This window comes from Ictalurus furcatus, chromosome 6 (genome assembly GCF_023375685.1).
Source record: "Ictalurus furcatus strain D&B chromosome 6, Billie_1.0, whole genome shotgun sequence".
Taxonomy (NCBI): domain Eukaryota; kingdom Metazoa; phylum Chordata; class Actinopteri; order Siluriformes; family Ictaluridae; genus Ictalurus; species Ictalurus furcatus.
In genome coordinates, this window is record NC_071260.1 from 13,020,173 (window position 1) to 13,035,277 (window position 15,105).

The 15,105-nt window shown below is 39.9% G+C and overlaps 1 protein-coding gene across 3 annotated transcripts in view; it reads left to right on the forward strand.

The window, feature by feature from the left end:
- Positions 1-15,105, forward strand: part of sema5ba (sema domain, seven thrombospondin repeats (type 1 and type 1-like), transmembrane domain (TM) and short cytoplasmic domain, (semaphorin) 5Ba) — a 109,553-nt gene that overhangs the window by 57,263 nt on the left and 37,185 nt on the right. For all 3 annotated transcript variants that reach the window (XM_053626562.1, XM_053626561.1, XM_053626563.1), the window contains 2 exons: positions 3,369-3,468; positions 3,722-3,767. In XM_053626562.1, the coding sequence (XP_053482537.1) occupies positions 3,369-3,468; positions 3,722-3,767 (146 nt within the window). The remainder of the gene's footprint in view (positions 1-3,368; positions 3,469-3,721; positions 3,768-15,105) is intronic.

The following is a 15,105-nucleotide window of genomic DNA, read 5'->3' on the forward strand; positions in this document are numbered from 1 at the left end:
AAGTGCGGTTAATTATTTGTTATGCTGTACGTGCGAATAGACGACTGCTTGAAGCCGTGGGCTGCGTCCCAAACCATGTACTTACCTACTAATTAGTAGCTGAAATACATGCATCTCACCTACTATATAGTAAGTAAGTATGCGGTTTCGGGCGTAGCCGTGCTCTCTTGTTTGCCATTAAACGGTTTAGCACTGCCGTGTGTGTACGTGTCCTGTCACAAAATGCGGTGAAAACTCCCACACGACGTTAATAGTGTGATTAAGGTGTGTACATGTCTGTAATACACATCGATAATGCGACTAAAACAGGAATACTCCACACGTCTTAATTCAATTTATGTTCACTTCGAGTATGACTTTAGTCAGATTAAGATCATCAATAATCGCTGTTTACATGGTAGTTTCTTAATCAGAGTATCGTCTTAATCTGGTTAATATCAGATTATTGTTGTCCATATAAACATACTGAGTGTGGTACTTCACAATTAAATGCATATTGTAGTAGGTTGAAAGCTCCTGTACATTGTATTTTGTGAGATGAACCAACACAACTCTTTCCCTTTAATATGCTGTCTGCATTGTTAATCCTTCTTGAGTTGTGAAATGCTGGCTAACGTCAGTAATGACTGTTGTTTGTACAAAACCATTTTGTCATTCTGACTGTGCTTTTAGAATATAAAAGCATATAATAAAGAATATAAAAGTGTTTCTCTTACACAGGTGGTCCTAAAGGTTACGTTTAAGTCGACTTGAGTGTCATTGAAAAGCACTACTAAATCCAACTTCATCCTCTAGATCTGGAAGCTAGTGTGTTACTCTCCTGCTCTATGAATCAGAAGGCAATAGTCACCTGTCAACTAAAAGATCTGGCCCATTGGCTGTCTGGGCGCAAGCAGGCTGTATATTTATCCGTCTTTGCTTGAATGGATTGCTAGGCCCTAGACATACTTTATGAAGAGGCAGACGTGCATATAAAGGCAAGAGTAAGTGAAAGGATAAATGTCTTTAAACGTGGACTCATAGTATTAATTCCCCTTAAGAGAATAAATAAACAGTTTTGCAGAGGCAGCTCATGAGGTTCTCATCCAATTTTATTCTTTCTCTTATGGCTTCTGAAAATGAAGAATTTGTATTAGTGTGGAAATTTGAAAGTGGTTTACTCATCTTTTTCTGGATGTGCTGCTTTCAGCTCTCTCCTCTGTGTTAAACACTTCTGGCCGTCTCCTCTGTGAGCTGTAACCCTGCAGTCTGCCGAGGCAATCCAGATGTTAGAATTACACTCGTATTGGTCTGCAGAGCCTGAGCTGCTTGTCAGCTGCCTTCTACTTTGCTCAGTTTCTCTTAGCATGCATGGAACACTCTTCTGGGCCACATGAGTGAATGATGCACACTTGAGCCTAAGCATGTGTGTGCTTTAATCTGCCAAGGAGCAGCTGTCCATCATCCACTTATTATAATAGCATGCTTATGGGTACACCTGTGTGTGTGTGTGTGTGTGTGTGTGTGTGTGTGTGTGTGTGTGTGTGTCTCCCAGGTTCTGGTAATAATTTGAAGAAATAAAAAAGTGACTTGAAATTTGTCTTGATGTACGGAATCTAAACAGATTTGATGGTAAATGATGTGTGAGACACATTTGGGGCTATAACTGCTCATTAACCGTGAATGGGATCACTGCAGGGTGTACTGTTAAAACTTTCTAGTGTAGATAAATACTACAAACCCCTCAGAGGGCTGTGATTATAGAACCCTGCTCTCGTTATGTCTCTGTAAATGATGACTTGAATTGTGCTGCCATATGGTCCCAGTCAGACTCAAGCACATCCTTTAGCAGTGTGTAGCACTGATGTAAGACTCATACTCATAGATCTTCCTGTCTCTCAGTAGACCTGCTTAAATAATGGTCTTGATTTATTTTCACATGAAAGAGATTGTTTTGCTTGACCCAAACATCTGGGTGATCAAGACCCCCTGAGGATGTGATCTGAGGGTTTATTTCTCATGTTTTGCCTTGGAATGAGGTTCACCAGGGTTCTGACCTGTGTAAATACAGCTGAATTTGTTTTGGCCCTTCAAAGCTTTAGTAAAATGTGCACCATGATGGATGGTATGTGACAGTATCATTGCTTTAGTGTGTCTGAGTTTGTCTGGAGATTTGTGAATGTGAGCACAGGAATTAAATTTTTGGTGGAAACTGGGGTATGAAATTAAACGGTTGTCTGTATACATTCAAAAGACCATGTGTAAAATTAAACAACTGAATAGGATCGCAATCATGAGGTGAACGTTATATAATATTTCCAGAATATTTCTCAGAATAGTGTTGTCAGATCTGGTGAACGGCTAAAATGCTCCGATTTTACTTGAAAGATGACAAATCTTCTTTCATCCTGCTCACTGTGAAATCCCATTTTGCAAAGCATGTTAGGTCACCAAACGATCAACTGGTTTTATTTTTGCATAATGGTCTTTCTCTGTCATTTTGTTTCCATTTTAAAAAGGCCTAATGGGTGCTCTAAATATCTGGCAGGTCAAATTGTTTTGATGTACCGAAGCTTGTCAAACTGCCCTTTTATACATTTCCTAGAGAGTGTAGTTTTGACTGAGTGTCATGTTGAATTAGGATCAGCAGCCATGATGGGGTACAGTGAGCATTGTACCTCACGGCTGGGTCTCCCTCATGACGCTGGGCTTGCCTCCCTGATTTAACTCCCCAGTTTTTCAGTTACTTCTACAGGCACCTGTTTCTCCTTTTTGTTTAAATGAATGGAGTCGAAGGAAGAGCAGCTCGCTGTTCAAGCGTAACGTATCAGACTGACAGGGAGCGGAAGCTTTACGCTTTATGTGCGTTAATACAAAATCCAAACATACAAAACAAAATCTAAATCTAGCTTGAAGTCCTTAACTGGACAAAACACAGGAAGTCTTACTCACACTAGGTATTGTGCATCATACACCATTTGTGCTGGTAATATTATTTCTTGACAATGTTAGACTTAAAGACGGGGTCTAAAAGTGACTCTAAACTGCTTTCACTGAATGAGCGGTAGTGATAAGTAATGCTAAATGCTTTTTTTTTGTCATAGTAATCTGTCTATGACAAGAAACTCAGTCCTACCATTTCATAAAAGTGCAACTATCTTTCCAAGAATGATCCGCAAGAGGTTCCGGAGTATTTATTTATTTTTTTTTCTATAAATTCTCAATATTAAATTTGATTTATATAATTTTGATTGATTGATATCATTATAATGTCACTAATGCCTGCCACACGCAATCACTGAACAAAAAGCTGTGACAAAAAATGAGTCCCCTAATTAACGTGATGTCCTCTTTTTTTTCTCTCTCTCTGTTCTCCTCTTCTCCTTTAGCATTAAGCCCTTGGATTTCCACTTTCTCACACCCTGGAGTACGAGACTACTCCCAACTCACGCTGGATCTGACCAGGAATGAGCTGATAGTAGGAGCAAGGTAATAATTATTGCACTTCCCATGTGCCCAGCTCTGACTACTGTATAATTGCTTATAAGAGGGTATGTCAAAGATTTATGCCTGAAATCAATCCATTTAGAACCTTTTAAAAAGATTTTTTAAAGATAAGTTGCACTCTTCATAGATTTAATGGTATTATAAAAGCCATGTCTGGATTGCTATGCTACTGTTAACATTTATCCTTCATCAAATTCATCATTTAACCTTTATTTTCTCTCCAAACGTTCTGCAGAAACTACCTCTTTCGACTGAACTTAAGCAACATTTCACTTATACAGGTAAGCATAAAAAGTTATTACCAGGATTGTGACTTTATCTTCTTTTGACAGTTTGTTCTTTCTGAGGCTTTTGTCATTAAGAAAATTTTGGATTCTGAGAGGTAGTTCATCTGTCCAAACATTGCCCAGCAGAGAGGCAGATTAATCTCAATTCCATGTCAACCTTTTGCAGTGTTAAGCAAGATTGTGATACAGCTGGATGAAGGCGTGAGTTTGTTCTACCCGTATGTGGTACATTAGGTCATGCCTTTATTTCACTGGAGCCGTATCCCACTGGGTGTCATTTTCATTATTGTGCTTCTATTTTCCCCAGTAATATGACTAGAATAGCTCTAAAAGCCACATGAGTTTATCAGAGATTGATTGTATTAGCTGTTCCTCATCTTTTTCTGGCATTCTGTACAGCAGCATGACTGCTGTATGTATTCTGTCACTAAACCTTCTTAAATGAAAACCTTCGCTGCAATTTCATTTTGTTCCATTTCACCCCAGCCTGGATCGCTCTGTCCAATTCCTGTGAGTGATCCAAAGTTGGGAATAAGATAGATCTTTCTTCATTTAGACTAACTGGAGCATCACAAGCATTGCCAGGGTCCAAATCAATGATGAGGGTTGGCGCCAGCCAATGAAGGAGAATGTCTGTGCCTGACAGAGAAAGGGAGATTGTGGGATTGTGTCAGACTGCTCTGTCTTTCCGAACTTTACAGCTTGTAACATTATGACTAAAAGCAAACGCCTAGTGAGAGTTTGAAGAGCAGGACATTTTCTTTTCATTTCTTCACTGACAGTTTCACTCAAATCTCTGGCATGCAGTCTTTGTTGTTATTCATCACTTTGGTGCGTTTTCTTTACCTCACCCTGCCTGTCCTACATATGTCCTCCAGTGCTTCTTCACCATCTCCAGGATGATATCAGTCCCTCCCTTCCTCTATTTGCCTCACATCATTAGCATTACTGTGTGTGTGTGTGTGTGTGTGTGTGTGTGCGCCAGAAGTAGAATGGACCTGAGCAGGAGCCAGCTCATTTCAGAAATGCATGTCCTAGTGCCAAACATGCAGGCTTTGGCAGGAGGCCTGCAGGGCCAAAGCAGAGTCTTTTCCACTTTCCACGAACTGGATACTGGATGAGGTGAGAAGTGCTAGTGCCTTCCCTCTGAATTCAAGCCCGGGCTATTGAGAGAGCTGACCCCGCCAGAATGCCTGCTAATAAGCAAAAAAGTATGGCAAGGGAGATGGCCATGGCCAAAAACTCACCCACACAAATCAGCATTTTTAAGTGTTTTCAAAGAGCGTTTGTTGTTGTGTGTATACACATTAAGAAGCTGTGAGCTTTGGCCTCTAATTAAATCAGTAAGCAGTGTAATCACCAGTATCACTGCAGCTCTTTAATGTATGAGGAAACAGTGTTCACGATTATTTGAGAAAACTATTTGAGAAAATCATTGAAATAATTAGTCGTTTTTCCAGTGGTAAGTTAAATCTTTAGCTCAGAGCTGCCAGGTTTTCATCTACTGCTCAGTGCTCAGTTAGTTAAATCCAAGAACATGTAACAATATTGTTGGCACGACTGTGCGAAAATGCCTGGAGTTAAAAACCTGCAAATTATAATGTCCGTTTCTAGCAGCCTGTTTTAGAATGTTAACCTAGCCAGCAGTATTGGTCCTAACTGCGGGTGCAACCTGAGTGCACCCAGTTGCATTTACTCCAAGAATAAATAAGAGCCATTCAGTCCACCCTGCACCTGCTGTTAAAACCAATTAAACTTTATAAGTTGAGTTTGCAGCCAAGAATATAGATGCTGAAGTGGTGAAACTGGAAGGTGTTTTAAATGACATTTCGTTCCTGCGTCTGGAAAAAGACTTCAATTTGTCATAGGTTTTATTGTTCCTGAATTCATATTAGGCAGCACAAAATGTTTCAACCTGTTTCCTGAAGCAGAGATGGACTATCCACAATTTACTACACACAAATTCACATCGCAAAGTTTCACAGAATAGCCATGCAATTAGCCTCATTTAACTCATTTTGTGATTACAAAATAGCCCCAGTGATGCTGGAAAAACCAGAGGTTGCATGAATTTACATCAGTGTCGGAGAACCAAGAGAAATCCCACACTAGATATAATCTTACTCGCTGATGGTTGGGACATTCACACTACGGTATATCCCCAATTTCTTTCTGAAATGTGAAATGTAGCTAAAATTCCTTGAATCAGAATGACTCCGCTATAGACACATATAGTATCTCATTGTGCACCTCTTTTTCCTCTAAAACGCCAATTCCAAAAAAGTTGGGACACTATGTAAAATGTAAATAAAAACAGAATGCAGTGATTTCCAAATCTCATAAACCCATATGTTCTTCACAATAGAACATAGAGAACATATCAAATGTTTAAACTGAGGAAATGTACCATTTTAAGGGGAAATAAAAGGTAATTTTGAATTTGAAGGCCGCAACACGTCTCAAAAAAGTTGGGATGGGGACAACAAAAGGCTGGAAATGTAAGGGTTACTAAAAAGAAAAAGCTGGAGGAACATTTTGCAACTAATTCGGTTAACTGGCAACAGGTCAGTAACATGATTGGGTATAAAAAGAGCATCTTAGAGAGGTAGAGTCTCTCAGAAGTAAAGATGGGATGGAATCTGGATGGAAGCATATGTTGCACTAAAACCTGTATATACCTTTCAGTATTGATGTTGCCTTTCCAGATGTGCAAGCTGCCCATTCCATGGGCATTAATGCCCCACCCCACCATCAAAGATGCAAGCTTTTTAACTCAGCACTGATGAAAAGCTGGTCCCTCTCCTCTTTAGTCCTCTTTAGTTTAGAGGATGCGGCATCCATAGTTTCCAAAAAGAATCTCAAATTTCGATTCATTTTAAATGAGCTTTTGCCCAGAGAAGACGGCGGTGTTTCTGGATCATGTTCACATATGGCTTCTTCTTTGCATGATAGCGCTTTAACCAGCATTTGTGGATGGCAGGAGGCACTGTGTTCACAGACAGTGAGTTCTGGAGGTGTTTCTGAGCCCATGCAGTGATTTCCATTACAGAATCCTGCCTGTTTTTAATGCAGTGCTGCCTGAGGACCCGATTTGATTATTGATTTTCACCCTTGTCCCTTGCGCACAGAGATTTCTCCAGATTGTCAGAACCTTTTGATGATATTATGTACTGTAGATGATGAGATATTCATAGTCTTCGCAATTTTACGTTGAGGACCATTTATTCCACAAATTTTAGACTCAGTTTTTCGCAGATTGGTGAACCTCTGCCCATCTTTACTTCTGAAAGACTCTGTCACTCTAAGATACTCTTTTAATACCCAATCATGTTACTGGCCTGTTGCCAGTTAACCTCCAGCTGTTTCTTTTCAGTAAAACCTCCATCCCAACTTTTTTTGAGACGTGTTGCAGCCATCAAATTCAAAATTACCTTATTTTTTTTCTTAAAATGTTACATTTACTCAGTTTAAACATTTTATATGTTTTCTATGTTCTATTGTGAATAACATATGGGTTTATGAGATTTGCAAATCCTTGCATTCTGTTTTTATTTACATTTTACACAGCGTCCCAACTTTTTTTTGGAATTGGGGTTGTACAACTTGGATGGCAACTTTTGGCGCACTGGGCTTTGGGAATTGGAATCCGCTGAGCTTACATTAATGAAATGTATTCGGTCCCTGAGAACACACTCGCTGAAAGATATAATGGTGTAATCTTCAAGCAACGCAAGACAAGCTACAATGCTTTTATTAACACACCGACTTTGCTTTAGTAAACTTTGAAAAGTTGTGTTTAACAGTAATTACTCTTAAGCAAAACTCAGCAATGTAGTTAATTCAGTTGATTCCCAGACATATGATTGAATAATTCCTTACATAAAAGCCAAATTGATTCGACGTTCCACTTGCTGCTCGATTTTTCACCATGCAGGTGGTGTTTGCTTTGATAAAATCCTATATTTTGCCTTTGTGTTCATACAACCAGTATGTGTGTTGACTTGTGTGTATACACCATTAATCAGTAACTGCTCGTGTTCAGACAGTACAAAGGAGACAGGAAGCTTTGACTGTGGCGTCACTGTGTAAATCTGGGTTGTCTGGTCATGCTCACTCTGTTTATACAGCTCCACCTGGGTGCTACACTATGCTTACAATGAGTGTTATTAGAGTAGGAAAAAAGAAAGTGTGAACCATAACTTTTTTTTCTTCACCCATCCTCTATTGATCCTCCACTTTTGGGATGCAGGTGTGCAAACATATTGACTATGTTTTCATCCGTGTCTGAAAAACTACTTCTGTGTGCGAATTCTGCCTGTGGCTTGCTGTAGGGGAGAGAGACAGTGACTGTAACACTTATTACTTTTACTTCATTTTCTTAAAAACCATACCTCCAAGACCAACCAAGATTTGATTAAAAAACGTTACCTTTGTGGGCTACAAACTGACACAATTTGTGCCATATTCTACTTAGTCAGATGTCAAACGTAAGAATTTACCATAGATCTTGGATCATTTGTAACATGTTCTGGAGTGAAATGAAACAATATGGGGGAAAATATATCAGTAAGGTAAAAGAATGGCATATAAATCAACATTTAAAACAATTTTTTTTATAATACCACATTTGCAATTAATTATTATGCTTTAGTTTTAAACGTTGGTCTGTATTTTCACAGGCTGTTTTGTTAATCTGAAACACAATTTAAACTAATAATTCCCAATAGAATATTGAGAGTGTGTATGAGTGTGTATGAGTGTGTATGAGTGTGTATGAGTGTGTATGAGTGTGTATGAGTGTGTGTGTGTGTGTGTGTGTGTGTGTGTGTGATTGGTGTGTCTTTCAATTTGAATCATAGCTGGAACATGCAGAATGTCCTGGATAGCACCAGTACATAGCCCGTAGTTCATTTGGCATTAAATTGGAAAACTCAGTACACACAAAGCATTTGCTGTCCTTATCTGAGTCACTTGAATAGTTTGATTTAATGCCATGTAGAAACAGATTTTCTTACAGCTGGCACCAAACCTTTTCTTAGCTCCTCCAATCACCCATTACACATCTTCCCTTATGCCCGTATGCTAAACTTAGCTCTTGTCAGTTATTACCAAACACATGCAGAATTGTTTCTGTTTTTATCTGATTAAAGATTCGCATTTGTTAATATATCACAGGAACATCAATCACAACCACAGCATAAAACTAAACTTACTGAACTGATTAACAATTTTGGGAATAAAATCTATACTGTATCTTGTAGACAGCTATCTTTTCAGTTATGAGTTTAATGCTACCCTAAGCATATACATAGCAAAGCATGTGACTGTAGTTACTTAATCTTCAGAGATTCTGAGAGTGTTACAACCGCGGTTCCAAAAAAAGTTGGGACGCTTTGTGAAACGTAAATAAAAACAATGCAATGATTTTGCAAATCTCATAAACCCATGTTATTTACAATAGAACATAGAAAACATATCAAATGTTTAAACTGAGTAAATGTACCATTTTAAGAAATAAATAAGGTAATTTTGAATTTGATGGCCATAATACGTCTCAAAAAAGTTGGGACGGGGCAACAGAAGGCTGGAAAAGTAAGTGTTACTAAAAAGAAACAGCTGGAGATTAATTGGCAACAGGTCAGTAACATGATTGGGGATAAAAAGAGTATCTTAGAGAGGCAGAGTCTCTCAGAATTAAAGATGGGCAGAGGTTTACCAATCTGCGAAAAACTGAGTCTAAAATTTGTGGAACCATTTCAGAATAATGTTCCTCAACGTAAAATTGCAAAGACTTGAATATCTCATCATCTACAGTACATAATATCATCAAAAGATTCAGAGAATCTGGAGAAATCTCTGTGCGCAAGCGACAAGGGTGAAAATCCATATTGCATAAACGTGATCTTCAGGCCCTCAGGCAGCACTGCATTAAAAACAGGCAGGATTCTGTAATGGAAATCACTGCATGGGCTCAGAAACACCTCCAGAACTGATTGTCTGTGAATACAGTGCGTCGTGCCATCCACAAATGCTGGTTAAAGCTCTATCATGCAAACAAGAAGCCATATGAGAACATGATCCAGAAACACCGCAGTCTTGTCTGGGCCAAAGCTCATTTAAAATGGCCCGAGGCAAAGAGGAAACTGTTCTGTGGTCAGACAAATCGAAATTTGAAATTCTTTTTGGAAACCATGGACGCTGCGTCATCTAAAGTAAAGAGGACTAAAGAGGAGAGGGACCATCCGGCTTTTTATCAGCGCTCAGTTCAAAAGCCTATATCTCTGATGGTATGGGGCTGCATTAGTGCCTATGGAATGGGCAGCTTGCACATCTGGAAAGGCAACACTAGTAACACCTACCTTTCCAGCCTTTTGTTGCCCCCGTCCCACCTTTTTTGAGACACGTTGCGGCAATCAAATTAAGAATTACCTTATTTTTTTTCCTTAAAATGGTACATTTCCTCAATTTAAACATTTGATCTGTTTTCTTTGTTCTATTGTGAATAACATATGGGTCTATGAGATTTGCAAATCATTGCATTCTGTTTTTATTTACATTTTACACAGCATCCCAACTTTTTTGGAATTGGGGTTGTACAACTGACCTGTGTTATGATTATCCCTGGGCTCCCCTATATCAACAGCTGAATTGAATGTTTATTGTGCTATTCATCATTTGTCAGGGTCTGTCTGATATTAGAAAGTTATTTCTGCTCAGAGAAAGGAGAAAATCTCAGATTTGCCTTACTGGCAATATTGTTCATAAAACAATATTGATGTCTATCTCAAACATTGCCAGCACAAAGCTTTAGGGTCCCTGGTTTGATTCTGAGATCGAGTTACTCCCCGTATGGAGTTTTTCATGTTCTCCCTGTATCTGTGTGGGTTTCCTCTTGGTTCTCTGTTTTCCTCCCACCTCCAAAAGCATACCTGGTGGATTGGCTGTGCAAAATTGCCCATAGGTAGGAATGGAGCCCCGTTATGGATTGGCGTCCCATTCAGTGTGAATGCCTACCTCGTGCCCAGTGATGCCAGGATAGGCTCTGGATCCGCCATGACGTTGAGCAGGTTACTACAAAATTACTGCAGCACTTTGGTTGTTTAAATGTTTATACATTATCTGAATTCTTGTGTGCATGTATGTGTAAAATCAAAAGGAACAATCTGTCCTCGTTGAGTAACGTGATTGACCCAGTGAGCATCGCTTACACACTGTGAGAAGCTTTGGAAAGAAAAGAGCTTAGCTGAAATGTTCCAGCACTGTATGGTGTGGAGGAGGATCTTGGAGGAAGAACTTATTTCGGTTTGAGCTGTCACAGGCTGTAGTGGGAAAAAAGGGATGAGATGCCTGGCCCTGCTGTCACAGATGAGAGGAATAGAGTTGTGAATGAAGATGAAGAGGTGAGAGATGAGGGTCTGTTATGTTTGAGAAGAGCTGTATAGAAGATAAGGCCTAAGGATTGGCCAGGATGGAATGTAAATAGACAGGGCATGCAAAATGGTTCAGAGAAACTCTGTTAAATCTCCACCACGCTCCTACACCTAGAAAGAAACTCTGTTTTATAACTCTGATCTCCCTCCCACCTTCTCATACCTCAAACCTTCTTTCGTCAGTGCTGAGTGGTAAACTCTTTCATGTCAGGACAACCTGCTCAGGATCTTCATGAATTATAAGCACATTAAATACATCAAATAGTATATGCTTAGGAGTGTTGAAAGGTTCCTTAATGTTTTAAGAGGTAGTCAAAAATAGCAGCCATGGTTATGATTAAACATTCACAATGCTCTTACAGTACTGTATCAAGTATGGGTGTTTCCTGGTCTTTTATTTTTTAATTTGTTTCAGTCTTCAGCTCTCCAGTTTCAGTGAACCTGTGCCCATGATAGCCTCTGATTCCTGTTCTTGGCTAACAGGTGTGCACCCAGTGTAATCTTCTGCTATTGTAGCCCATCTGTCTCAAGGTTCGACATGTTCTCGGATGCTTTTCTGCTCAACGCAGTTGTACAGAGTGGTTATTTGAGTTACCGTTCTTTTCAGCTCAAACCAGTCTGTCCATTCTCCTCTTGCCTCTCTTACAAGGCATTTCTGCCCACAGAACATCTGCTCACTGCAAACTCTAGGCGGATATGCATTTTCTTCTGAAATACTCCAACCAGCGCAGCTCATCCAGCACCAGCAACCTTGCCACAGTCAATGTCCGAGCTCACATTTTCTCCTGATCCTGATGTTCCATTAACTAAAGCTCTTGGCCTGTAGTTGCATGATTTTATGCATTGTACTGCTACCACATGATTAGCTGATTGGGTAATTGCAAGAATAAGCAGGTGTACAGGTGTGTATGTGTAGCGTGAAGAATTATAAAAAACAAACACTACAATTATTTGTAGACATTTATATAAACATGAGTCTACCACAGTATAATACTTTATGCATGTTGTGTAGCTATTGTGATCAGTTTTTATTTGTGTTGAGAATAATACCATCACATCCCAAAATGTAAATGTGTCACGTAATGTAGGCGCAGGTCAGAAGTAAGTGCAGGTATGGCAGTTTAATCAAACTTATATTTGATAAGGAGTACAAAGGATCAGGCAGAAAACAAAGTCCAAGGCAGGCTAGGGTTAAACAATCAGGCAGACAGGCTAAACAAGGCAGAGAAGAGAATCTAGGTCAACAGGGTAAACAAAGTCTATAACCAGAAAAGCAAACACGAGATAAGGCTTGGAAATACGACAGAGACTAGGCAACTGAGCCTAATACTTCGCGAAGTCATAGTGTTCAAAAAGTCTCTCATATAGCGTGGTCGTGAGTGCTGTGAATAGAATGCTGGTGTGCGTGATTAGAGTGAATGTGAGTGTTCTGGGAATTGCAGTCCATGGCGGCCATGTTTGTAGGCCACCGTGCAGGATGGGAAATGTAATCACTGGTTTGCTGTGATATGACAAAATGTAATGCATCATAAATGCCTCTTTTTTTTTTTTTAACAACAAACATAACTTTAAACCATGTATGCTAGAGCACAAAAGTCAAGTGGTGTTTCTCTAACCCATCCTAGTATAATGCCTGTAAAAGCTGAAAGAGAGCATTGAGATACGTGTTAAAAACTTTTTATATTTGTGATATCTTCGCTCTGCTCAAAGGCAGGTGAATTTTCTTTGAGCTTCTGCACCTCTGCTCTTGATCTACGAGCTGAAACATGTCTTATGATTGATTGGTTCATGTGCAAGGCAGAAATCAAGACTAAGCCATTTTGCTGTGACTGTAGTGGTGAGCCACACTAATGCAAATCAGAAGGTATCTCCCTTTAACTTCAAGACCTTTATTCTTCTCTTCTTTTGTTAGATTTCCAAAAGCTTCCGTGAGTCAAATATGGTGTGTTTTGAAGAAGCACAGGTTTCAACAGTTTCTTATTTAACACATTCAAAGGTCCATGATAAATCACTGAAAAGTCGAACAGGGCTTGATACTGAAATGTGCCAAGCTGCATGCAAAAACAGAGGCTTCTCGTCTAAATCAGTAGGGAATGTAGCAAAACCAACCTCCCTTTCATTGGCTTTGACAAGTAATGTTGCAGCTGCATGGACAGAGGCCACTCCGGGCAAGAGGTGACTAGCCTCCTCAGCAGTTCACATTTAAAACAGGAAGTCCTACACAGCAGTAAACTGTGAAAGAAAAGAAAGAATCCATGGGAATCTGGGTGGGTTGGATTCTATTCAAGTATTTTGGTCTAATGTAAACACTGCTTTTCTAAATATGGAGTTCCAACTACAATCAGCATCAAGCTAAAATATGAGATTAGAGCATTAGGGTGATGGCTGTTATTTGCATATTTTAGATTGAGTATTTGAGAGTTGTAACGTTTTTAGGCTCACGTGCTGTAGGTGCTGGTGCCTATTCCTTTTGTATCTCAGTGGTGCAGAGAGGAGTGGGAGGGCACATCCTGGACAGCCTAACAAAAGTGCAAAAGTGGCTGTGCTAAATTTCAGACCAAATTTCAACTGACATCAGAGTCTGATGAGCCGGGGCTGCTTTCATTCAGCCAACTGGTTATTAATTTCCCCCTGCAATTTGCCCAGATTTAATTATTGATGTGCTCTTTGTCCCTGGGTGGTTATTATGTGATCTTCATATACTGGGGAAAAAAAGTCAAAGATCATGAGAACAGAAGGCACCAGGGGGAGGTCTTCGGTTTTGAAGTGTTTTGTTGCCAATCTGTTTCACTAGACAAACTGATATTTGTGTATTTGTTTACTTAAATGTGAGGATATGTATAGTGTATTTGAAATTGAACATGTACATATTCAGGCAGTAGAAATGCATAACTATAATCTAGCAAGAGGCATTGCTCACTGGATTAGCAGTCGACTAAGGCAGTTGTGCTCACTAATTAGCTAATCTCAAATTAAGGGTCACTCATAGCCGCACACCCACTATGGTCTAACCATGCTGTGCATTTAACCCTGCAAGACAAAGCTGTTACAGCCATCACGTGGCGGTGTAGACATAGGCTTTGACCAAGCTCTCTTTTACTCTACTCGTCATCTTTTCTAACTTTAAATGCTTTTTGCAGCACAACAGTGACGCTTCAAATAATTGCCCATTTCTTCGTTCAATCTCCACATTCATACCCTCGTACAGCTCACACAGTTCAGCACAATATGCAGTCCCCTCATTCAGCCCCACTCAAAGGGTATGCACCTCCACACTACACTGGTTCCTTTTTTCAGCACAGTTGTTGGCTATAACCGGTGGAGACGGGTAGGCTGGAATGAGGAGAGAGAGAGAGTGCGTTTGTGTTAGGGGTGCGGGTGCTAGAATGGGCAAGCGTATGCGTTTTGGGGAGAGTTTGGTATGGGGGAGGAAGTAGAATGCATAGATACACCCCCTTGTGTAGGGATCAGGGTTGTTGGACAATGAGGAAAAGGCATTGGCAGTCCTGTCACATCCATCAGGGTGGTGTTCAGTGCAGGGGAACCAGCTGGCTCAATAGGGAACTGTGTTAAAGGACGAAATGAGGCGGGATCGAGGAGGTCCTTTTGAAGCCTGCAGAGCTCGAAGCTTCAGTGTTTTTAGATGGATACTCTGCTACTCTAGCTGGAAATGGGGCGGAGCTTATGTACCTTGATCATGTGGAGGGGAAAGTTAAGAAAAAGAAAGTTGAGAATGAAAATGAGTTCATTTTTTTGGTTTTGTATTCTATTCAAAACTGAGATTAACATCTAGATATGGAGTCAGGCACTTGGACCACTGATGTGTAAAATTCATTCTTATTTCACATAATATTCAACAGCTCTGTAGTTACATGCTTGATGGAGAGTCAGCAGTCAAGTGA